This window comes from Sarcophilus harrisii, chromosome 3 (genome assembly GCF_902635505.1).
Source record: "Sarcophilus harrisii chromosome 3, mSarHar1.11, whole genome shotgun sequence".
Taxonomy (NCBI): Eukaryota; Metazoa; Chordata; class Mammalia; order Dasyuromorphia; family Dasyuridae; genus Sarcophilus; species Sarcophilus harrisii.
In genome coordinates, this window is record NC_045428.1 from 55908148 (window position 1) to 55935493 (window position 27346).

The 27346-nt window shown below is 32.8% G+C and overlaps 1 protein-coding gene across 1 annotated transcript in view; it reads right to left on the reverse strand.

Moving 5' to 3' along the window:
* NYAP2 (neuronal tyrosine-phosphorylated phosphoinositide-3-kinase adaptor 2) overlaps window positions 1-27346 on the reverse strand; it is a 298614-nt gene that overhangs the window by 68479 nt on the left and 202789 nt on the right. The window contains exon 6 of the mRNA XM_031957951.1: window positions 2681-2890. Within this exon, the coding sequence (XP_031813811.1) occupies window positions 2681-2890 (210 nt within the window). The remainder of the gene's footprint in view (window positions 1-2680; window positions 2891-27346) is intronic.

Below are 27346 nucleotides of genomic sequence, written 5' to 3' on the forward strand. Positions count from 1 at the left end.
AATGCTGTGAAATATTCAATAACATATTAAGACAGTCAACTGACAGTTGGGTGCTTATCACCAGGAAGAATTTGGGGAAAACATACCCAAAAAGGAACTGCAGTTGATAGAATTAAAACTCTACTACCCATCAAGGATATGCTTTTATCTTGAGGGGCAGATGTGGAAAGCAAGAGATGAAAGTATTACGTAAAGGGTCAAAAAAGTAAATTGAAAGTATTGCTAGATTTGCATATATATATATATATATATATATATATGCTTATATTCGGATATTCACACAATACACATAGAGTATATATATATATATATATATATATATATATATATATATATCTGCATGTGAATCACATACACAAATTTCATGTGTGTATGTGTTTGTGCATAATATATATATGTGTGTGTGTATATATATATATATATACATATATATACATAATTTGATTATCTTTAAACATTACATTGCTTAGATCTCAAGGTCTTCCATAATCTGACTTTGCCCTACTTAAATTTTAAAAAAAATTAATACCCCTATATCCGAATATATATATGAATATATACCCCTATATATGAATCCAACATTCATCTTTGAATTACAATTCTCTCTATTGTCATCCACATATGCTCTTGATTCAGTGCTTTTGTTGACTGACTAAGTAATTATAATATTTATGCCCTATTAATTTGAATTATGCCACTTCCAATATTTTCAGGGGAGTAAAGAAGGAATTATATAAAGATAACCTATATAAAATTCTATATAAGTTCCCTGCCTCAGCTCCTTGGAGCTAGAATGATTTTGGATATGACTCCCCCACTGGGCGGGGGGCAAGGGGGACTAGTCTAAAACTTCACATTAAAAAATTAAAAACCAATCTCTGTCTTGCTTCAGTTTCTCTAGGATTACAACTTCTCAAAATATGCATGAAAACAAGGGCTAAATGTGCCATTCTAATAGTCTTGAAGTTTTCACATTACTAGAGTCCCTAAGTTCTCAAAGACTATATTTCTTACATACAGCTTTCATACATTTTAAAGTGAAAAAGGTTTCTAGTAAAAGCTTCTTGGATGCTTGTCCAAGGAGGAAAAGCTTATCAAAAGGTATATGCTTTGAAATTTTGGGGTTTTGGAGTAGCACAGTAATTCATCTTTCTATCTGCTAAGGGATACCATCAATGATATCAAAAGGAAAGATGGCCATCAGAAAAACCACCTTTTTGAAATATTGAAGAAGGCAATGTCTCAAGTTCATTGTCAGCCAAAAAAAGATGCTTGCATCTGTACTTCCCCAAGCATCTTTCAATAGAGCAAAGATTCATTCTGTTCAACCTTCTATCACAGCCAGGGGATCACAGAATAAACTCATGTTAATTGCTTATGAAAATGAGTATCTCACTTGAAAAGAACATCAAGAGACTGATCATTTCTTCAGAGCTTTGTCAGCGTAAAGGAGAGGAGACCTGAAAGCAGCAGGGAGTGTTTTTGCTTAAGTGTTGTTGATTTTCTTTGTTAACTCTACATGGGTCCAGTATGTTATTTTCATCATTTCAAAGAATACATATGACGTCTTATATTAATGTTCAATTCTAGTTATCAATTAAATATTTTAATATGACAAAGCATTAGGAATTTAAATTTGAGAATGGGTAATCTAATTGTAAGTTATTTAAGATCTTTATCTTACTTGCCAGGAAATGTGGAGTCAAATTCAGTACACAATGTTTATATTCAGTTAATCTCAGGAGCCTGGTTACAGCTACACTTTTGCTATCTTTTATTCATTTCCATTCTGTTTTTATTCCTAACAGTCATACTTTGCTTATGTTTAATCTCTTATGTCATTTCATATCCATTTTAAAATGAGTAACTATAAATCCATTTTAACATGAGTAATTATAATTATGCAAGGTTACATATATAGATAGAGATAAATATAGATATAGATTTGGACAGAACTCAGATATGGGAGGGAAAGAATGTGGTATAATGAAAGAACAAAGAATTCAGAGCCAGTGGACTCAGGCTCAAATACCACAATCTGATTTCCCAGTCTTAAATTTCAACTCTGAAAGCTTTTAAGTAGATGATTTGTCACATTAAGATATTTCACTGATTAATAGAATTGAACCCTATCACTCACCTGCATAATCTATATGTATTCCACAGTGGATCTATACAATCCATGCTAGAGTCCTTCACTAGATATTTTAAAATAATAATAATGAAATACAGTAAGACAACTTATTGAATAGGCCAGTTCAATGATTTCATTTTGCCCTAAGTTGTAACTTTGTAAAAAGAAGTGTGACTATTGATTATAGAGGCCTGGTCTTTGAGTAAGGAAAATCTGAATCTCTGATACATATTCTATATGACCATGGACAAATAATGTAATCTCTCAGAAACATAGGCCAGAGATGATTGTGAGAATTGCATTAGCAGAGGAAGGGGAAATCATTGATTAAAGAGTCCTTCAAATAAAAGAATTATCATTTTGCATCCTATCTTCTTCTCTTCACTCCACCTGCTGGTGGGCACAATGAAAAAAGGTGAATGAATAAATCTAATATTTCTTGAAATAATTCAGAGAAATTTGTGACTGATCCTTGAACCTACCATTTTGTGAAACCAGTTCATGAGAACATAATAAATTTCCAAAAAGTCAAATTAGTTATTTTACCTGAGCTGCTGTTGCCTGCTAACAAGGTTGGACTAACAGAGGATCTTCCCAGTCTACTTGATGTTACTGGTGGTCCTGGTGTTCCATCCCATTCCTGAGCTTTTATTGGCTCTCTAGAGGAAGATGACCTGTGATGACCTCTCTCTTTGTTTTCCAGCTTTGGTAGTGGTTCTGTACTGTGGCTTCTTATTTTCAACTCATCTGTTGGTTCTGCAGGAGAAATATAATTCATATTGCATGATAAAGTAGTACTTTCATGAAATAAATTGAACAGGATCGAAAAACACATGAAATAAAATTTAATCTTAGAATATGGTTTTCTAAAAATAAAAATCATATTTTAGCATTATGCTTTTTGAGGGATGAAGGATGAAGGGGAAGTTGGGTAATATTGGGTAAGAAAATGACATGGCTGAATCTCACATCAGCTGAGTTGATTTTTTGGTGAATACAGGGTGGCATATTTTATAAATACATTTTTTCCTTTAGAGTAAACAGATATTTTTCTTAACATGAAAATGTTTTCTAATTCCTCACCAGCAACACTGTCCTATACCCCCCATCATCTACTTCCATGTTACTGTCCTGATGGTACCATCCCAATTCATGTTTCTGGCCTTCTGGCCCAATCACTACCTCATAAGTGTCTCCACCATGTTCTCTTCACTCTTGGCTAGAATCATTATCCAGGTTTCACATACCTTCTTGTCAGCAGCTTTGATCCCAATAGTTATACTCTTCTCTCCAATTTCTAGCTCCCTCCTTTTTTTTGTGGGGGATGTCTTCTTTTCTTTAGAATGTAAAGTCATTGAGAGTAGGGATTTTCTCATTTCCTTATATTTTCATCAGGCTTAACACAGTATCTGGAATTTTATTAATGATCATTCTGTCTATCCTCCTATCAATTCAGTCAAAACATATTTTAAAATGATCTAAATATTTGAGGTTTAAATGTCTAAAGCTACAATTTGTTTTGGGGTTGAGATACTTATTAAAATTGGGAGCTCTTAGAATTTAGTACATACATTCAAATATTGGTTGGATTGGAGCAGTTTCCATGGAAGATGTAAAGGAATGGATCTATACCGAGGCCTCTTTCAATGTTTTCTATAGCCATTGGTCAATGGATATGGATGTAGTAACTCTTGTTTGGTTCCTTGGTCCCTATGATGGTTAGGCTGTGCCAAAGTCTCACAAAGGACACAGAGGAGACAAGGGAGAATTTTTCTCTGTAAGCTAATTAAAGGATTAAGGAGAAAATCATTCATTGCAGTTCTTTCTTGAAATGTAGCCAATACTGTTGAGGTATAGGAAGTGTGTTTCAGCCTAACTCCTCTACGCAATGAAAATATAGATCTGAGGAATCGAATTACCTTGAAATTTTCTTATGAATTAATTTTGGTTTGTTAGTAATATAAAGTATCATATGCCTGTTTCCAAAGTCCTTGGTGATTTAGTGAAAATTATATCATTACTATCACCTCGGTAAGTCATAATCTCTCTGGATCTCACGTAACTCACCTATGTAATGGAGAAATTATATTAGATAGTATGTTTTAATGTATTCTATGATTTTTGTATCCCTTGCATAAGTTCTTAAATTTTATTCTGACCATCTTCCTGTGAGTTTGGTAACAAATCGTTGACTCTTTCATGAATATAAACAAAATATCCATGGCCCCAGAAAAGGACAATACAGAGCTTTACTATGCCATTTATTGAGTTTCAAAGAACTATGGTTCTCTATCTCATTTTATAGGTTCTTCATAGATCTTCAAGGCAATGTTTATTATTTTCATTACTATTATTGTTACTGTTATATAAATTTTAGTACTTATTAGGTACAGTTTATATAATATATATTTTTCTAAAAATGTATTATTCCCTCCATCCTCAAATCCCAGACTGAAAGGATATTTGGCATAGAAATGAGAAGGGGAAATTTTAAAGCAATATATATTCCATAATTATAATTAGAACTTCAGACATTTCTTAAATATGAGAATAAAATGATAAATTTCAGATTGGTCCACTGTTAGATAGTTTCTTTGCTTTTATTTAATTGTTTTCCCATGGATACCAAGAGCTTGTACTTAGGTCTCAAGTATAACAAAATAAGGCTTAAATATAGTACAGAAAAACATAGCTCTCCCCCCCACCCAATTTTCATGTCCCCAAGATTAGTATGCTGTGAAGTTTGGCAAGTATCCATAGAGAAAGTTAAACAAAAAGATGCAAAATATTGTACAACCAAAGGTTAAAAGTTTAGGGCTCACTGTCATTATTATTATTATCATTATTATTTTCTAAATGTAGAGAAGTTATTTAAAAATCTATGAGATTAGGACATCAGAATTTTTATCAGCAGAATAGACATAGAGTTTTTTAAAAAAGAAAACAAAACAAACTTTGCTATTTGCAACAAGAACTTTGTTAAATAAGGAGGACTGTGGAAATAGGTGAGAGTTCTTCCAAACAATTTTTTTAATCATGTGATTTACTTTCTTCTTGAAATGGCAGTTTTATCCAATAGATGTATCTTCTCTCTTCATTAATCCTAAATCCTACTATTGTTTTCTAACATTCAATGCAGTCAGAATAGATCCTTTCCCATTTAACGTGTCTTTAAAAATACATCACAATTTATACCTATATAAGGCAACCCTTGCAAATGCTTATTAATCAAAAATCAGAGAGGAAAATGGCTGCTTTGGAAAGAGGATCATTTATTATTTGTTAACATAACCCAACAAATCTGAATACATGGAAAGAAGTTTCATGAAATGGTGCTCCTGTTTCAAACATCCAAAAGGATTAATTTTCACCATCAGTCAATTACTTCTTAAACAGCTTGATGATTTGGGTAAGAGGTTCATATTTGTGATTTGTAACTGCAGCTACCACTTGAAATTTCCTGTTCTCACTCAGGGATCACTTCGTTACCGGAGATATGTTCTAATTGTCCACAGCACAATAGGGATCAAAATTACCACAGCTCTAGGGGATGATCAACATTTGTGGTCATTGCTTGATGCAAATGAATCCTATAAATTTTTTCCCTCTATATCACTATTGCTTTCCTCAGTAGGACCAAAATTTCTCCATTTTATTCCAACCCCTGAAAAATGGAAGATGAAAAGTGATTAAAATTAATTGCATAGAAAAGACAGCATTATAAGAATGACTGAAACATTATGATCAGATTGATAAAATAAATGAACTCATGGGGCACTGGAATATTCATGATGGAAGGGACCTCAGAGGTCAGTTAATCCAACTCTTTCATTTTATATATGAGAAAATTAAGGCCCAGAAAGGTGACGTGTCTTAGACTGTATAGCTATGTAATGCCAGAGCTAAAACTATAATCCAAGGTCTCTTTACTCATAGTACCTCTTTTCATTAAGTTATACTGATGAGTCAGCAGGCACTAAATTGTTCATAGATAATAATTACTAGCATTTATATAGGGATTTAAAGTTTAGAAAACACAACTATTCAATTTAATTTGATAAACATTTAGAAAACATTTCCTATGTTTTGGATAATCTACTAAGTGCTTGGGAGATGGATAAGGGAAAAAAAAAAAAGATGGTTCCTGCCCTAAAGGAGTTTATTATATAATGGGAGAAGACAATACACAAAAGAGTAATAGAAGAGGGTGGAGGATGGAAAAATGGAGAGTAAGCTGAAGATTCCAGATCTAGTCCTCTACAAAGGAATGTTTAAGAAGAGTTTAGAACCCCACTGTTCAATCCACCTGTTAGAGGAAAGAGGAAACTGAGGGGATTGGGAAAATGTTGGGTATACAAAGCTAAGTTACACTGAATGAAAAATGAAATTTCAGATGACCATCATATCCTGGATGGGCCATTAAGTTCTTTGGAGTTCAAAGGTAACAAAGCTTCAAATATTATCTCATTTGATCCTAACAGCATTGGGAGGTAAATATAAATATCCTCAGTTGAGGAAGCTAAAGAATGAAGGTATTAAATGCATTACCTAGGGTCTGCATATAGACTGGAACTCATTTTTCTCATTCCAGGTATATAACTTTGCTACATACTTGCTTGCTAAAGATAATATTAAAAAAAAAAAACTATTTCCTTTTATATATATATAAAGAAATCACATTGCTACATATACAATATGAATTAATCCTTTAAATCAAAAGATGTTTTCAGTAGAATATCCAAGTGATAAAATTTGGAAGGAATCAAAAGGAAAAAGACTATAAATTAGAATGAAAGAATATTATTTTGAACCTGGATCTATCTCTTCTTTTCTCTGTAACCTCAAGTCACACTGAGCCTCATTTTCCACACCAGGAACAATGTTGGACTAGAAAGCCACTTGTTTGGAGACAAATCTTGGTTCAGACTCTTATTCTGACATTAATTATTTGTGTAGTCAAGTAACATATTCATTGTCTCAGGTCACTGAGAGTTTGTAATAAGAATTGATGGAAGGTATCCCAGAATTCCATGTTAAAAATTCTTCACTTGGACAAACTCACTTATTCTCTGGCATATTCCTACCAAAGGATCAGAAAAAACTATAGGAGCCCAGTTTTTTACTGATAAGTTCTTTAGAGACTGGTTTCTGATTGATTTTCCTGAATTGAAAGGTTTCAGAACTCTAGTAATCTAAATTATCATCCATTTTGATCCATGCATAAAACATTTAACATTCAAGGATCAGAAACTCTTAAATTATTACTGAAAAATATTCTCATACTGCCAGGAGCTTTGTGAAAATGTAATTGCTTTTGCTTTTAAACCTTAAGTGTTACGAAAATGAAAGTCATGGTTCTCCAACATCGCTCTATTTACTACAAAACTAATTCTAATCAGCTCTATCCATCTATCCATACTACATGGAATCTTTTAAATATTCCTACCTAACCTAACAAATCAATTTTATTTAATCTTAAATGGGATGAAAATAGGACCAAATCTTTTCTTCTTCTCTTCCTCCTGCTATCTTATCAATTGATAATTTGGATGGTTTAGAATCTCCCAGAGTAAGAAGATATGACATATCACTGATATTAAGTCCCACCCTGCCTTTAAGGCACTATATGAAAGTTACAGAAATGAAATCACTTGCTAAGGGTCACATAGATAGCAAGTATCAGAAGCAGTATTTGAAATGTCTGCCTGACTCCAAGTCTTATACAAACACATATGTGTTTGTGTATGTGTATGTATATGTGTGAAATTAAGAGACAAGTATCAACAATTTACTAATGGTATTATAGAGATATTAACAGGATAAGTGACTTGTTTAGAATCACACACACACTATATATATATATATATATATATACACATGTTCACATATGTAATGTATATATTATACATATGCTTATGCATATATGGTGTGTGTATTGTATCTGTATTTATGTGTATATATATACACATATATTTCTGTATACATGTATGTATGTATATATATATATATATATATGTATATATATGGCTCTTCCTGGTAATAATGGAAAATATAGGAATGCCTCCACATAGTATGTATCCATTTGAATGAATTAGTCTGAACTTTTGTCAATAACTTCATTTATCTTTTCAGAGTTCTCAACTAAGTCCAGTATCTTTCTAATTTTTGCAAGAGACTGGGAAGAAGACAAATTTAATGCATGTCAGTCTAGATTTCACTGATTTATACATAACTTTCCTTTGAGGTACTTCAATATAGTGTTATTGGGAAACTAATAAAAGCTAAAAAATGAAAAGCAGATTGCATCAGGCTATAATCTCTAGCAGTGCATTATGTGGTCCAAATCATTGTTATTGAATGATATTTATCAGGAACTCAGAAGCACAACAGGAAACAAAGAAGGTGCCAACTCATTTCTCCCAGACCTGTTATGAAGGCTTACTTTTACATGCTTTAAGATTAAGAGTTGCTAGAAGAAAAAGAAAGCCAACTTATAAAGAAAAGCTCAAAATGCTTCCCCCCCACTACTTCAATCAATGGGTGTGTTTCTATTTCATTCAAACTTTTAAAAAAGAGCAACGACTAAAAATTTATCCAGTCGTGCAAGACCCACAATGCTTTCCCCAGATCAAGGAGTGGGAAAGATGCCCTTAAATCAACTTTAAAAAAAAAACAGATTTGGAGAGGATGAAACCACCAATTTCAAGTTGCAGGATCTCAAGTGGAGAGATGCCTAAGGATCCTTCAGGGCTTTAACATAGGGCAATAAATATTTGGGATGGGAAGAGCAGAGTCCTAGAGTTCATACTAGGTATGACCACTGAGCAGAGGAAGTCAATAATTTGCCTTCTAATTTTAATTATTTCTATTATCTTAATGTGGAATATTCCAATATGAGAGTCAATAAGACCTGTGGAGTTCAATATATATTGGTTTAGTGACCCATAAATACCTGTACAAGACTTTTAGTCTCTTGTTGATCCATAGCTCATTTGAAAGTTGCCTTCAATTTGTGCCTTTTTCTACTTTATTGAGATGAAGCTGTACACTTAGCTTCTAGAATGAGTTCTGTTTTACTAGAAACTAGGACCCCAGTTATTTTCTGACAAGGTCATCAAAAGAGAACTCCCTTCAAGTACCTATATACCCCAGATCCCTGTGTTTATAGAGGTATATATAATCTCTTATCATTTCATTTCCCTCTCTCTTTCCACTCAGCCAACACAGAATCCTGAGGGAAAGGACTCTAATTAACTGATTTGTTTGGGTAAACAAGTTCTCTGATTTTCTCCTTAACTCATATGACATGTGTTGAATTAGAAAACCTTTTTCATTCCTATCTCTTATTCACCTTAGCCTTAATCCCCATATATTACAAATCCTTTTCTCCCCTCATGTTCCATTGTGTTCCCTGGAAACCTCTATGCTATTGATGAATTTCCTTTCCTTTTGAAACTCCACCTTATATGCCTCCATTCACCATATTCCATCAATGAACCCATCCGTGTAAAATTAAGAAAAATATAAGCCAAAGTAACAAACCATACCTGATTCACACCATATGAAACATTCTATTCCCATATAATTCTATTTTACAGAGGTCTCATTTTCTCTTCTCAGCAACCAACATTGTTTGTATTAATGCATTCAACCTGTTATCATTAATTTTGACCCTATGGTAGATCAATTCAACTATGCAACATGCCCTCATTATCATCTTGCCAGTCATTCCTTGTTAAAGCCTATATGATTATTGAGAGAGTGGCTTCTGTATGTATCTTGGTATGTACAGTATAAAATGCTTGAACAAGAAACTAATCTGTATTTTTCTTCCTCAGTATCTAACACAATACCCTGTACACAGGTTTTTTTAAATTATATTTATTGAATTATTGGAATGAATTCTAAAGAACAAGTAAAACTGAATTAATAGGGAGCTTTCAAGTTACAAGGCTAGTTTCATACAGAGTAGAAGACTTTTATACATTTGTGGTTACTAAGTTATAGCTTACTATTTCTGAACTCATTTGGGATTTTCTTGGCAAAGATACCAAAGTGATTTTCCATTTCCTTCTCCAACTCATTTTACAAATGAGTAAACTAAGGCAAAAGGGATTAAGTGATTTGCCCATCTTCCTACAACTAGTTCAGCTAGAGTCTTCCTGACTCCAAAACTGTCATTTTATCCACTGCACCATTTAGCAGTCCCATGCAAAGTATAATAATCTAAATCTTAGTTTTGAGTTATTGTAGTCAAAAATATTCATCACCTGGTGATCAATCTGTTGTTGATGAGTCTCTGAAATTAGCTATGTTGCTCTTTGGATGGCAGCCTACCACAAGGCTGTGCCCAGACTCTGTCTAGATAAATAGAACCAGAGCCCAAACTAGGGCTTGGGGACTACAGCTTTGACCAAGGTAGATGGATTTAGAAGGTGTTCATAACATTTACAATTTCCAAATTGCTTACACGCAACAATGAGATATGTCCTTAAGTGATAATAATTAGTGCAGATGAAAAGCCAGCATATGGTGGAATGGAGTTCACTGCTATCCCATCTGGACTTGTCCCCCTCATTCCCCATGCAGTGACCTTGCCAGCAGAAGCCTTGCACTCATGTCTCACAGTGAAAATAATAGTGGGAGTGGAGAGAAATGTCTTTTTACATAGTTACTTTGCTTACCAAAAGAGGAGGAAATCCTCAGACATTGCAATGATGAGCTTGGACTAACTTAGACTTAATAAATATTTATTTATTTTAACATTTTATTTACCAGGCACAGTGCCAAGGGATACAAAAAGGAGGCAAAACCCTGACTCCCAAGGGACTCACAATCTAATGAGGGAGACAACTGTCAGACAAATATATTAATTGTTTAACTGTTTCAGTTGTGGTCTACTCTATTTGAAATACTCAAGCAGTTTTCCATGACTTTTTCCAGTTTATTTTGTAAATGAGAAAACTGGGGCAAACAAGGTTAAGTGATTTACCTAGAATCACACACTAAGTGTCTGAGACTGCATTTAGACACAGTTCTTGATTCCAAATCTTGTGCTTTATTCACTGCTTCACCTAGCAGTTTGTATACTTACAAATAAGCTATATATATGATAACTAGGGAATAATAGAGGTAAGATATTATAATTAAGAGTTGGGAATGCTTCCTGAGGTAGATGGGATTTTAAATAAAACTTGAAGGAAGCCAGGGAAGCAAATAGGTGGATGATAGAATTGAAAACAGATTTGGTTGGAAATTGCTGAGATGAATTTAGGCTTATTTTGAGGAGAAAAAAAAAACAACTTCTTAATAATAAGATTTATATAAAATAGAATTGTCTTTGGAAGTATTGAGATCTTCAAACTGGAGGCTAAATGACAACTGGTGAAATGTATTGCATTAGGATGTCTTTTTGGAGTGTTATTAACATACATTCCAAATCTAAAACTTGGTAATTCTGTGTTCTTTTTATATTATAATTCTCCATGTCTATTTCTAATGAATATGCACTTCTGTTTACCACTTACATTAAAAATTATGTCATTCTATAAAAGTAGTAATACTATTTGTTATTTAATAGAAAAGAGTCATTAAGAGAAAGACAAGATGATATTCAAAATTTCTGAAACAATTACCCCATTGTTAGAACTGAAAAGTCTGTAGATCAAAAATTCTACAAATATAGTATATTAAAATGGAAATATCTATTTATAATTTATCACATTAAATATTTATTGTTAGAGTTCATTGAAGCTTTAATCCCTATGTTACCATGCTAATTCTTCAAGCCCTGTCCATGTAATTTTCTTTCTCTATATGGAAATATGTTATTTAATCCAGATAGAGTCGATTCAAGGCCCAGATCTTCATACATATACTAGAGAAGAAAATGATGGCTAAAAAAATCTCCCATAATTCTTAAATAATTGATCTATACAATTTTTATAATGGGAAAATTTGCAGAACTTTGTAGGGAATGCTGAGTGACACCAATGAGATGTGTAGAAAGTTCTGCTCACCTGTGTTAGTTTAAGCCAACCAATAAAAGAAGTCAGTCAAGTAATAGGGGGGCTTCAGAGCAGTGCTTCTCAAGGGGTGCTTTAGGGATCACTGAGGACAATGGGGGCACTTTAGAGAGACCTCTAGATCAAAAATCATGGTGGACTCCAAGTCCACCCCTCCACACCTATCCTCATGCTACCTAGTTCCTCTGAGATTAACTGCCTCAAATAAAGTGGTTCACTGAGTCATTATGTAAACAATTAAATCAAAGTAGACTTTAAAGTCACAAAGTATTATTATGGCTAAGCACTTGCATTTAAAAAAGCCTATTGACCTAGAACAGTAAGAAGATTTTTTAAATGATGGAAATAATAAGACTTTAATACAAACAACACAAAGATTGGTTATCTTTTGATGTCAGGAGGTTTTAAATATTTATCATCCAGGAAATTTTTCACTGTAACATGTAGGTAAACTGAATTCTTAAAGAATATGCCAATGTATGTGTGTCAAGTCCCAGCAAGGTGGAATACTGTGAGCAAGGTGGGATAGCTTGTGAGCCTTGAATGAAACACTAGCATTTCTATATTCAGAGAGGCTCAGTACTAGGTGGCAATTATTATTTTTTTTTTTGGTCACATACACTTAAATAGTAAGATTAAGGAAGGTTTCATTACATAGGCAAAGTCACCTATCCCTCATGAATCTTCAAAGCTGAAAAAAAAAACTTGCAAAAGTGAGGGTTGTATGTGGTAGCAAAGAGGAAAAATCACTGCAAAAGAAACAAAAACAATATAAAAAAAGCTTAAAAGCTGACTGAATTCCAGATACAAAAATATAAAACCAAATCTCTGCTTCATTATTAACTGATAGGAATCGGTAATAAGTCCAAGATTTAGGGGCTCTATCTGGATAGGATGAGATGTGAACAAAGATTTCATCTGCTCAATTTACTATAGCTTTGCTCCCTAGAATCATGAGCACAAGGATCTCAGAAGTATCAGCTCCTCTCCCTGTGGAGCCAACTTAATGAGGTACAGTGAATTGGAACACCTGGTTGGGAATGTGTCTGATTTTGCCATATATTTATAGAGGTGTCATGGATTTTGAAGAACTTTGACTTGGGACACATGGAACAATAGGCTTCAGCTCAGAGAGTATAATTTATAACCCAAGTTATCAGAATCACACAGTATTGTGGTTTGGGGAATATAAAGCACCAAAAGTTTCTTAAAACTGAAATTGCTTCATAATGAAAGGAGGAAGAGAGAGACTGGGAAATATTGTTGCACCATTTCCATCAGGGGAGAAGCAGACAGGTTCAAGTGTTCTGTCCTGAATCTTTTGCCTCTAATGGATTTTAGGACTGCCTTTAATGCTAATTTGTTCCCATCTGTGAAAGGTATGGTCACCTCTGGAGATTCTCTCTGGCAGGATAATAGATTAATCTATAGATTTAGAGTAACCATACCTCAAGCACTGGTTAGTTCAAAATGCCTGAATGGGGACAAAAGCTGAGAAATTCCTCATTTCATAAAAGGCATACAATGCTTTTCCATTAAAGTATTAGGAGACAAGATTTGGGGAAATCCATCAAATTCCTTTCTTCAATTCATTAAATTAAAGAACAAGGAAGAAAGGACTTATCTTGTCTATCACTGGGGGAAGAGCTCACGAACAAACGAGGGATGAAATCAGATCAACTTAAAAGTATTTTTAAGTGTCTGGCACATAGCAGATTCTACGTATAAATTATTTTCTTCCTCCTCCCCCAGTCACATAAGACAAAATTGACCCCAGTTTTCTTATTAATAATGCAATACATTTATTATGAAATAAATTATTATAGGAGGATATCAGATGGAAGTTCCTTCCTCTTCTGACATTCTGAGATCCTGTTTTCATGATGTGGTAGAGCAGAGACTATGCTGGCCTTGGAATTAAGGTAAACAGATTCCAATCACAAATTTAACATTTATCAGCCATGATTAAAGTCTCTCTGGGCTGTAGTTTCCATATCTCAACCAGAAGTAAATTCATTTGTCCCCAAACAATTGTGTCTTCATGTATTTGACTAATATCATTATGACTTGGTTTTGTAAATCTCATAACATATGAAAATGGGAATTATCATCATGTTCAACATCATCATGAGGCCAAATTTGTGCTGTATTCATTATTTTTAAAGCTCAGCATATATCAGTTCTTAATTATTTAAAATAAACTGTCCTTTTCATGGACTTGCCAGGTGCTTTGTGACTTCATATTTTACTTGATTCTCCTTTTCTAACCTCTCTCCCCCCTCACTTAATATGTATACATATACACACAGAGAAAAATGGTCAGGAGAATAAGATATAAATTTAAAATCAGATCCATTTTGTTGTTTGTAATTATACATTAAATTTTGTGCTACTTGAATAAATCGAGATAGTCACCTATGTTGTCACTCTTGTGCTTTTAATTAAAAATGCCATAGTTTCCTAGTTTCAAACTTTGAAAGGAAGAGAAGTCTCTTCATAAATAGGTAGGAGGTGTGTGGGCAGTCAAAATGTGCACAGGTGTGATCAACTTTAATTAAGAAATAAATCATTTTTCAGCAGATGGAAGAACACTTCAATATTACTTAAAAGAATAATAGTCAGACACTCAGCAGATGGAAGAACACTTCAATATTACTTAAAAGAATAATAGTCAGACACTAAAAATATTAACATGTAGCAAAAAAAGAAAACAAATTAATTTTCTTTCTTCTTGATTGATGCAATTCTGAGAATATATTTGTCAATGTTGTAAACAATGGCTAAATACTCTCAAAGTTTACTACCAAAGAGACAGATGAATTTCCAAACTGACCAAGAACACAAAGAAAATTTAATTGAAGGGTGGAAGACTTTAAAGGCTTTAAAAGCCCCAAAGAGGGTAGTTCCTGTTAAATAATGTGCATTATGGCTATATGGTTCATATCCCACACTCTGTATTTCAGCCAAAGGGGACTAATAGTTCCTCTTTGAACTTTCCATATCATGCTGTTCTTTATGTAGACTACCCATCCATTTCCCATGCCTGACATCAAGAGAGTGATGTCTTGACTTGGAAATTAATTAAATGTAAGTGGGGCAGAGCTATGCAAAGTCATCAGCCTCAATCTTTTTTCCAGAGGTCATTGGAAAGGTAAAGGTCAAGATAACCAGTAATGGTCCCAGATGTAATGGGAGACTTTTTAAAGTCAAGGTCTTTCCCGGGACTCAGATTCATCATTAGAGGCTAGGTGAGAATTGAGGCAAAAGATGGTCTAATTTGTCTTCATAAAAGAATCAGTTTGTGGTTGTTCATTCTTCATTCCTGAAGAGGGTCAATGACATTAGGAGGGTGATGTCTTCACTTACAAGTGATTTTTTTCCCAAATAAATAAGTCTTATAATTAGATTTTGAAAAAATTCAGAGCATTTAAATGTTTAAGCTAACACATTTCAAATGAGCCTTCTTTCCATGTCCAGGGTCAAAATACCCATGGTTCAGATGGCCTGTACCATACCAGCTTGTATCCCTTGAAATTATCACTGTGTTTTGCATAGAATAAACTAGTTAGTCAAGCTTTGTACTTATAACAGTTAGTTATTGAGGAGTCTTTGCAGACTCCATTCCCGAGGCTCTAGACTGTCTCTGCCACACCATTCTTGAACCTCTCACATTGATTTCTACGGCTGAGGACCCTTTCTCTGATTGGCTGGTTCCACCCACACTTCCATTTTAAGCCATGTATACAGAAGAGCCAAGATTGTCCCCTTCCATTGCACTGTTTGGAACCTTTCTTCCTTTTCTACTTGTTCCCACTTTAGCTTTCTCTTTAAAGGCAAGTACAATCTTTCCTTCTGTTTGTATTTGTATTCCCAGCATTTAGCAGACTCTACCAACACCTAGTAAACACTTCATACGTGTTTTTTCATGACTTTACATTGTATAATGGACTTCAGTCTAATGAAATCTATGGATCCCTACTCAAATAGAGTTTTTATATGAAATTAAATTAATTACATAGGATTACTGGGGGGTAATAACTATAGTAATTCCAAAGTAGAAATGAACATAAATGATATTTCAAAATATTTGCAACTAGCATATAATATAAAAATATCTGATTTTTGTTGAAGCTCCTATGTTCTCTTGCCTATATTCATTTAAAAAATGCTGAATTTCAGTTTGATGAAAAAGAACTGGTAGATCCTGAATATGAGTTAAAGATACTTTTTCTTTATTTTTCTTGGGGTTTTTCTCTGTTCTTTTACACAATGATTTACATGGAAATGTGTTTTGCATGACTATCCACATATAATCTATATCAGATTGCTTGTATTCTCAATGGGAGAGGAGAAAGAGTAAGGAAGAGAATTTGGAAATAAAAAAAATTTTTTTTAAAAATAATGTTAAAGTAATTTTTACATGACATTCAGAAAAAGAAAATATTAATAAATTTGTTAGAATTTATTAAAAATTATATATATATATATATATATATATATATATATATATATATATCATTTAGCTCACAGCTGAAATATAGCCAAGAATCACTTAGAGTTTATTAGGGCCCCGGGTTAAGAACTCTCATAGTAAATTCTTAATAAATATTCACAGAATGGGATTGAATTGAGTGAACAGGACTGGTGAGGTAGGCTCTATTTTCAATTTTTTCTCTAATTTTAGAGTGTCATTGAATGTCTATTACTCCTTGCTTAATGTTCACCAGATTCAGGGACTCTGGGCCTGTGCTATTTTAAACACATCGAGTAAATAAATGAACCATCTGGCCAAAGAACTCAAAACCCCAAGAGGCCACAACTCCCAGGTTCATAATCATTTATCCTGGTCAATTTCTTCCTTATCATTTTCTATTGTTTAAAGAGAATTTTTAAAGAGAAAAAAAGCTCAAATCTAGGAGACATTGACTTAACACCAAGATGGCTTATGCACTTGTCTCCTTAAATGTCGGCTATTTATGAGGCTCTTTCAGGTCCTTCATTGATTTTCCATGGAATTAGGTCAGGACAGCTTTTAAAAGGAGCAGCTTCCTGCTCTGCTTTTCACTTAGCTGTGAAAAAAGAGTATTAAAAAAATTGATATGCAAAGCAGTTCTGCCTAATTATCATCCAGAAAAAAAATACTATGAAAAACCAGGCAAATCCTGGAAGTTAGAGAGCCACTTATTGACTATGCTTTATTTCAACGCCTATTTCTTGTCATTGGCAGCATCTTCATTTATGAGAAAGGTGAGGTATCTTCCATTTATATTTTTTGTATGTGTGTACCTAAATACAAGGTTTTGGTGAAGGAATATATATATCATTGCAATCTTAACTTTGACAAATTATAAGTTTTATATAAAAATATATAAAACATATATATGTATGTATGTTTAATGAATTATCATATTTAAAATGATATACCTTAGGATACTTAGCAACTTACTTCAAAGGAAATCGAATTGAACTTGGAGTCATGAGATCCCAGCATGAGATCCCATTAACTATGAATTATAATTTAATTTATATTTTTTATATCAGGTACTATAATTCTTTTTCAACCTCAGCTCTTATTTCTCCCCTATGCATACTCTACTTATAGCCAAAGATAGGCAATTAGAGTTTTTACTACTATCTAGGTGTAAGTTGATTAGATTTTGGAGCAGTCAGGGAAAACAAAGAAAGGGCAGAAAAGGAAGCTTTTTTCTAGACAATTAAATAATATGAATAAAGAATTACTATAAATAAGACGTTTTCTTATTAGCTAATGGGACAAATCAAAAGTAACTAATGTAAAAATAAGCTAATGGAACAGATCAAAATTTTGGATCCCATTTCCATTAATAATGGATAAAGAATGAGAGGGAGTAGTTTCATTGTTATTGTAATTGTTTTTTTAGTCAGTTACCCTTATTCATATTGAGTTTGAAGTGATTATAAGATGTACAAGTGGAGACTCCAAGAGTAGGATGTCATCAGAAACAAGTAAGACAAAGATAAAGGTTTATAAGTCATCAAACAAGTAGTTATAGGTGTGAGTATAAATGACTAATTGTAGCTAAAGGAGGGAATGACTAAACTTCAAGAAATATCTTCAATACATAGAATCAAAAGGAAGAGAAGCCAGTTGTAGTAATGGATAAATGGTAGAATATAATTGGGACAATTCTGCTAGAAAAAAATTCAGAGGAAGGAGAAAATGATCATGGTAAAGAATTGATCCAGTACACTGAGATATGTATGCAAAGTATATTTGATGACAAACATACCTTGGCCAAGGAATACTCTTCATTTGATTTGTGTGTAACTTAGTCATGCATAATCTTGTGATAAATCAGAAAAATCACATAATGTTTCCATTAGGTTCACCAAAAAAGGAAAATTAGGAGGTTGATGAGAGTATATTCAGTGCTTTGTGAGTCAGTGAGACATAGTAGCTAGAGTCAGTGATGGTTAATATATGGGGTCAGAATATCCCAGAATAGTATTAGTTAATAATATAACATAGTATATAATATAATATGCATTATATTATATATATTATATATAAAGACATAAGTATACTAATGTCATACATTTATTATTTCCATCATATATACTTGTATATATATACATATATATTAGTTATTTAGTTATATTTTAGTGGATCCATAAATTTTATGTATTGTCTACCATGGTATAGGCACTATACTAAACACTGGGGACACAAGAAGAGGAAAAGAGAATCCTAGTCCTCAAGAGGTTTGCAATCTGATGGGAGAAATAAGTAAATGCATATGTATAACAGCAATATATAGGAAAAATAGGAAATAATTAAGAAGAGACCTAGAATTTAGAGAAGTTGAAAAAGGCTTTCTATAGAAGATGAGATTTTAGTTGGGATCTGTGATTTCATTAATAGAGGAAACTGGTGTTGATTGTTACTTTCTCTGCACTTTCTGTTTTTAGAGATGATAGAAAATGCAGCACATCCCCAGAGCATTCAAAATTTTAGCACCTATTGAATGCCTTCTCAGCTAGCTTAGAGTAATAGGCATCAAAACACTGTCCATCCTTTCCTGGGAAATGCCTATCTATATATCTTCTTCCTTTGGAAACTAAACTCCTAGAAAAGCCTGTCTTTTCCTCTCACTATCTGAAGTGAGAGAGTCAACTTTCTGCAGTCTACCCTCCATTCATTATTCACTTAAAACTATTCTACTCAGAGTTATCAATCTGTCTTCCATGTATAGAACTGATAAATTCACTTTTGTGTCTGTGTTTTAAGCCTGAGGCATAGGTACATACATACACATATCAAACACATCTCTCTATATATGTATATGTATATAACATATGAATAATCATTCCAATTTCACCTTTGATCAATTATAACTAATCTATGTTAAATTGTTGTATTTAAAGAATAATTACCAAATCTAGATCTCTGTAATCTTTTATATTGTCGATAAACCTCCTCTCCTTAATACTGTTTTCTCTAGGTCTTCAGGACATGGTCTCTGCTAATTAAAATGTGTGTATAATGTATGTTTGTATATACACATAAAAAGATATGTGTACATATACACTGTACACGGACAAATGTGTGTATACATATACATAAACATACAAATATGTTATAAACACACAAATAGATGTATATATATACAAATACATATAATATGCATATGCATTGCCTAAGTATATGTATATGTGTATATATGTATGCATGTATATGTATTTGTGTGTGTATATATAAATATTGCACATATATGTGATATATACATATATGTGTATATATAAATATAATATAAACATAATGTATAAATATCGTCTTGTACATAGGTGTTTGATGTTGTCCCCCACATTAGACTGTGAGCTCATTGAAAGTAGGTACTATCTTTTTCTTTTTATATCCAGGATGTAGCTCATAGTAACTATAACATAGTAACATAGTAACATAAATACTGACTGACTTACTAAAATTTAAATTTTTAAGATATCCTTGAGAATCCAGGAATTAGAGACTAAACTGTTGTAACAAAAAGAAAAACAAAATCGTTATAACAAAAAAGACTGTTGCCAACCATTTTCAAGGAAAATAATGACCTAGAAAAATTTGTTTTTAATAATATCAAAATAGTGAATCTTATAATCTTCAAACTATAAATGATAAAAAGCTTTCAAAACAGATGTATAAGGAGGCATAAAAATCCTGAAGGAACAGGATGAAGTATATATCATTCCAATCATTCACTCAGTTTGGTGGAGTTATTTTCATGATCCTTTCAGATGATGAGCTTATATTCCAACTCTCTTAATTAATTTACAAAAAGCCATCTTTTTTTTTCCCCTGCACAGTAGTTCACCAGTATTAAATATAGAAGAACAGGGTAATGACTTGTTGAATTGGGAACATTTATATTTGAATGCACTAAATATAAAAAGAAAACAGTAAAAAAAATTGATTTATAGCTCTTATTCATTTAGCACTGAAAAATTTGCAAAAGTTTTAAGTACACTATTTCAATGGGGGCAGATCTATAAAGTGGACATTATTTAAACATATATTAGTATTATTACAGTCCTTTTATAGATGAAAATACTGAAGTTTTGAATTGTTTAGCTACTTTCCTTTTTTCTGACAAAATAACAAATCCATCTATATTTGATTTCTATGTGGCCTCCTTTCCTGCCAAAAAATTATCTCTCTCTTTTCTATAATTATAATCTAAAGATTCATAAACTAGAAAAACCCAGTCCTCCATAGCCAAAAGATTCACAGCCTGTACTAGTTCAATGGAACTAAATCTTAATCAGAAAAGGACAATACAGAAAAGTGAAATTTTTCTTTCCCTGAAATAGGAACATGCCAAGTTCCTGCACTGTGACTATTGCCCTTCTGGGCTCAATTTACCCTAGCATATCCTGAGGGCATGAGGACTATTCCAGAATATCAAACCTTTAACTTGAAATTTGCTCTGTATTCTTGAGAAGTATCAGAGATTCAATTGCTTATTTGTGCCATTCTATAAAGAATAGGAGATTTAATTAACCTGGCTTCTAACATATCATAACACTAACAGGTTGTTTTAAATAAAAAAGCAGGCTGAGTTTCAGCATTTGAAGAATCCTTTTGGGATTTTTTTTCCATTTATACCAGTGGCTTTGTCTTTTTTTTATAAAGGGGTAGGGAAGAATTAAAAAAAAAATCATGTGCTTTTTTCCAGTACTAAGAAATTGAGGAAAATATTTCAAATCCTCTATATAGCATAGGAAATTTTTACCTGAAAGTATGGGTATGCTAGCAAACCTGAAGAAACAAGCCTAGATTTATGAAGTTGTTTCTCTTCCAAAATTGCTCAATGGCTTTGTTCAGTCACATTTTAGTCCATTTACTATTTGAGTTCAATAATACATCACCATTAAATAGACTGAAATTCCTTTTAAAAATTCTGGTCTCCATTATTCTCATGAAGAAAACACACATGGATATTTCTACCTCAAAGTAATGGGAAGCAATCATTCATTTATGCTGCAGGTGGTGATTATTTAGGTACTACAAAATGGTACACAGTTAAATGTTTTATTGCTATCTTTATTTTTTCTTTCTTTTAATAAATCTCACTTGAATGAAATGGGAATTCCTTTAAGTGCACAGTTTAGAGAAGAAAAAACAGCTTCCCTTTACCATCTCTTGGGTAAGACTAGAGGGGCTAATTGCATTTATGTGTGTATATTTATGTGTACACATATGCCTGTATTCACCCACATGTACATGTAGGGTTGTTTTGAGGCTCAATTACCTTAAAGAGCTACATAAATTCTAGTGACTGTTATTATTATCAGCCTGCAGGCACCAGTCTCCCTGTGTCTGACTGTGACTTCATTCTCAAAGAATTCTTGTACATTTCTACTGAGTTCAAGCAATCTTTAAAAAGCATGATAAGTGTATTTTGGTTAATGGTTAACAACCAGATTCTCCAGGGGAAAATATTTATGCAACTATCTGGACAATCAACAAAACCCAGATTTTTTTAGTGATACCCAAGTTCTGAACTGATAATGCTCATATTGAAACAGGTAGTTCTCTCAATTCAGCTGCAGCTAGCATATCTCTTTATGTCTTCATGTATGCTTATTTGTGCAGGTAGCTAAGTATGTGGTTGGAGCACCAGTTATGGAAGAAGAGTTGAAGTTCAATCCATTCTCAAATATTTTCTAGATTCATGACCTTGGACAAGCCACCTAAATCTTGTTGTGAGGCTCAAATGAGATACCTAATATAATAGTACATTTTAGTATAATAGTTTAATCTATACTCCAGGTTTACTAGATAGATGAAATGAAATGAAAGGTGCTTTTAAAACCTTAAAATATTATACTAGTGTGAGTTCTTATATTTCATGATGGCCAAATAATTATAGTACAGATGGTCATTAGGATTTCATTTATTTACCAAAACTACTTACATTCTCCTAATACTCCTCTTTTCTCCCCTTTATCCTTCTCTTCCCTTTATGACTATACAAATCAATTAAACACAGTTTTCTGATGCTTCTAGTTCCTTTTATAAATAAAATGAAAGAAACAGTTATGTGCATAGGGTCACACACCTAGTGTGTGTCTAAGATCAAATTTAAGAGCAATAAGTTATTTTCCTAAAGTCATTCACAGTGCATCACTTTACAGATGAGGAAAGTGAAGTTGCACTCAAATTTGAGCCTCATACCAAGATTTAGGTAACTTGTGCAGACTTATGAAATTGAAAAGTATCTGAGAATGGATGGTGAGAAAATAAATATTTGTAAATTAAATCCTGTAAGATTTCTCATAAAAACAATAAATTTCTCATATATATTTATCATTTTATAAACACAAATCTTGTAAAGAAAATTGCTGATTATTTTTTTTTGTTAAAAAGCACTATGAGGGATCAAATAGTCCAAGAATCTTAAAATGGATGGTAAATGTGTACGTGGGCATCAATCACCAACAGCTGCTGGTCACAAAAAAGTTGATCAATTATTTATAAAATTATGTCTCTTTCAGTGATTCTATTAGGTCATTCCCAGAAAGTCTATTTCTTTTTTAACCGAATTGTTGAAGTTAGGCAAGATAATGTCATAGACCAATCAACTAAGGTATCCCATAAACTTTAAAAATTAAAAAAATCTTCCTAAAATGGCTGTCTCCCCCCAAAATGCTTGCTATAGTTTAAAAAGAATATTATTTGGAGCACCTACATGGTGCAGTAAATTAAGCATGATGCTGGAGTCAGGAGGACTAGCTGGTTAAGTCATTTAACCATAAATTTCCTCACGTACTAAAAAGAACATTACACATTTTAATGTTCTATCAAAATTTCTGATGTTTTGAAGAGGCAGTATGATATAAGTACTAAAAAAACAAGCATTAGCATCAGGAAGAACATGATTCAAACCCTATTTTTGACCCTAAATAACAATTTTTTGGTGTCTCAGGTTTACTGATTTTTATTGATGACATAAATTTACATACCAGAACACCATATACTGATTAAATCATAGATCTGGAGGCCTAGTTTTGAACCCTCCCTCAGATATTACTAATTGTGATACCCTAAGTAATTTAATAAACTTCACCTGGTCTCACTTACCTTGTCTGTAAAGTGAGATAGAGTAGATTTGACAAATAGCTGAATGCCCCTGTGACTCAATTTCTGATACTGCGATTCTAATCCATGACAGAAACATAGCCTCACCCATCTTGATAATGGTAACATGTGATAATGTTTATATATGTATGTGGAATAATGAAAAACAGCAAAAGATGCACAATTATTGTCACTTGAGCTGGCAAAGTTTGCTGTGAAAATATTAGTATTTAATGTACTTAATGAATAACAAAATTACAGCAGGAAAAAGCCATTCTGATCCCTCATACTCAACCCTTTCCCTCATTTCTTTTGACAAGGTATTTTAGGAGAAAAAGGAAGAAAAATAAAAGAATGCCTGACTGTAATAACAATACAATATCAGGCAGAATGTAAACTTAGGTGCAACTCTCTTCAATCATTCATAAATATTCATGTATTTGGAAGAACAACATCAGAATGTCTTGGAAATATAATTTAAAAGTAAGGTTTCTACTGAAAGATATCATAAGGTTGAATTGAGAAACCCAAGAAACAGAGGAAAAGATTTATAATCTAGAACTACTAATTAGCTACCTTTTTTCCTATTGTTTTAACTTTTTAATTATAAAGGATAAAAAACCTATAAAGTGACAGGATGAGATATATCATCATAACTCCTAAGGAAGTTCACTTTCACTTGACATGAGTTTCTTTAAGTAAAATGGGAATGAGGACCCGGAGTTTTCATCCATTTAGTTCTGAATTGCCAGGGTTGATAAACCTTAAGTGCATAGCTATTACCTGTGTTTTATTTCTCTATCCTTACAAAAATGAGAGTGTTGACCCAATAGGAAGTGAGTATTGGGGGATAAAAGTGTTTCATCTCTTGGGGAGCAAAAGATAATTTACAGTTATTTGCAAATGGGTTGTGTATTTCTTAATCTTTCACAGACATGTGAGGCTTTATATATCCTGGTATCAAACTAACACTACCTATGCCAATTCATAAGTGGGGATGTTCACAATTTCAGAAGACACCCTCTTTCTCATCTCATAGACTATATATATATATATATATATATATATATATTGCTTCATATGATGGAAACCCAAGAGGATTGAATTAAGATAAATGGATTTCAATTCTAACACTAAGACAAAGAAAATGTTTGTACTGAATAACTTGAGGCTATTTGCAGCTTCATTATTGTGGTCATAAAATATTATAACCATGAACAAGTCACCTATGTATAGCCTAAATTTCTTTATCACTAAAATGGAGATTAAAAATACTCTCAAATATAATTTTAATAACCTAGGAGTGAAAGTTATCATTAATTCAGAAGTAACTGATAATTGGATATTCATTTGCACTGACTTTTTCATCTTTGACTTTTCAGAAGAAAAGGGAGTTCTTTTATGTAGTCAATGGGAGAAGTCAGTGAAGTGCCAAGCTCAAAAAAAATCTGACAGATGGATTTTTCTTGAAATAATTTCATTAGCTCAACATTTCCCATACATATGCATTTTCCAGTTACTGGGCACAGTTGCCAGCTGGGACTGTCAGAGGCCAGCCCCTTAAGTACATAGGTAAGCAAATAAACAACACCCTCCTCCTCCAAAAAATAGCATCTTAGATGATAGGACAAAAATACAAAATGATGGTTTTGAGTATACAAATCCATATAATAGCAGTTTTTAAATAGATTTATAGATTTTAAGTGGCTTGCATAGAAAATTTCTTGAGCTACATCTCACAACTTAGACTGTGTCAATTCAATGCCAGGCAAATGAATGAAGAAGGGGGGGGGAAATCACCCAATTATGCAAATGTATGGTATTATTAGAAAAGACATTTGAAAATTGGTTTTACACAATGTATTCTTATAGATCACATAGCACCATTTATTTTTGGCCTAATTATACTTTTTATCACCCTGATTTCTTGTGATTATATTTTGTAGTGCTTATTCCTTTTTTAAAATAGAATTACAACTCTGTCCTGTAATTGTTTGCAATTTTCATTTGTTTCTTATCTGAACAGAAACCTTTTTCTGGATTCACTTAGGATTAAATCATTGCTTTAAATGCTAAAGTAAAGTAGGATTAGATCTATGACTGGTCTTTTTTTTTTTCCTGACCACTCTTTGCTGCTGAATTCTTCTTAGCACTTAGGACCTGGAAATTAAGAAAACAGAACAAAAATCTTGGAGATCATCTAGGGTCTTTACCAATATCATATTTTTACAAGTGAGGAAAATGAGACTTTGTGCCTCATCTCATAGCTCTCATACATAGTTATTAACAAAAGCACCTGAAACCAAGAGTTACTGATTGTAAAGTCAATGTTCTTTCCTCTATTTCCTTCTTTGGTTCCTTATGAATTCTAGACACTTTATAAATCAGCAAACATTATTAAATGCTTACTGTGAACTGAGTCCTGGAAGTATAAAGTTAAGCAAAAGAGGGGCAGCTAGATGGCACAATGGATAGAACACAGGCCTTTAAGTCAGGAGGACTTGAGTTCAAATATAACCTCAGATACTCCTTAGCTGTATGACTGGGTAGATCACTTAATTCCAATTGCCTCAGCAAAAAAACAAACAAACAAACAAACAACAACAACAAAAAAAAACAAAAACAAAAGAGAAGACAATTACTGCCCATCAAGGTGCTTACATTCTATAAGGGAAGAAGAGAAGATTACATACTAAAAGAAGTTAAAGGGGGAGAGGGTCTGGGAAGAGATGACAGTATCTGGCACAAGGTATCATAGGAAACCTTTGGAGAGACACAGGAATATAGCCTAGAAAGGAATGAAGATGTGGTTGGTTTAGATTTCCTCTTTTAAATATTGCTTATGAAAAAAACCAGGCAAATAAAGGAAGGGAAAAGAACAAAGAGTATTTCCAATGTGTAAAGCCTAAAGAGATTATATGAGCTCCCAGAGTGAAATGGGTTCTGGAACATTATAGAAAAAGATAGAGTAAAGCAATGTAATTTATGTGAAGGTCAATTCTAAGAGTGATTCAATTAATTGAAAATGACATTTCAGTATGTAAAGGACAGGTAAAAGAGGTAGGTAAAATATCTAAACTTAAGGAAGTAGAAATAAACCCTAAAGAGTTAAATCTCTGAAAGGGATAATACCTTATGTCATTGTCTTTTTTTCCTGCTCAGCATTTTTTCTAATTTCATCAAGTTGGCTAGGGAGTCTCAATTGACCAGGGTCTGATGCTCTGATAAATCTCCCAATGCATCTTTATTTTTTTTTCTTTTAGTTTTCTCTGGTGTTTTTCTTATTGCATAGGGAAAGAGACTGAACCTGTGATTTTATTGACTCAGGGAACTCCCTGTGTCATATGAAAAATAAGTATCAATACCTCAAATTTCAACTGGTAAAAAGAAAGAAAAATGTTTTCTCACATGATTTAATGTGAGTTTGGAATAGGGAATGAATCTGTGATTTATTAGTATAAGTAAAGAAAGCCCATCTACTAATGAAAGCTCTCCTAAGTCTTTACTTTATCATCTTAGTTTCCTGTAGCACTGAGAGGGTATGTCCACAGTCATAAGTCAGTATGTGTGCAT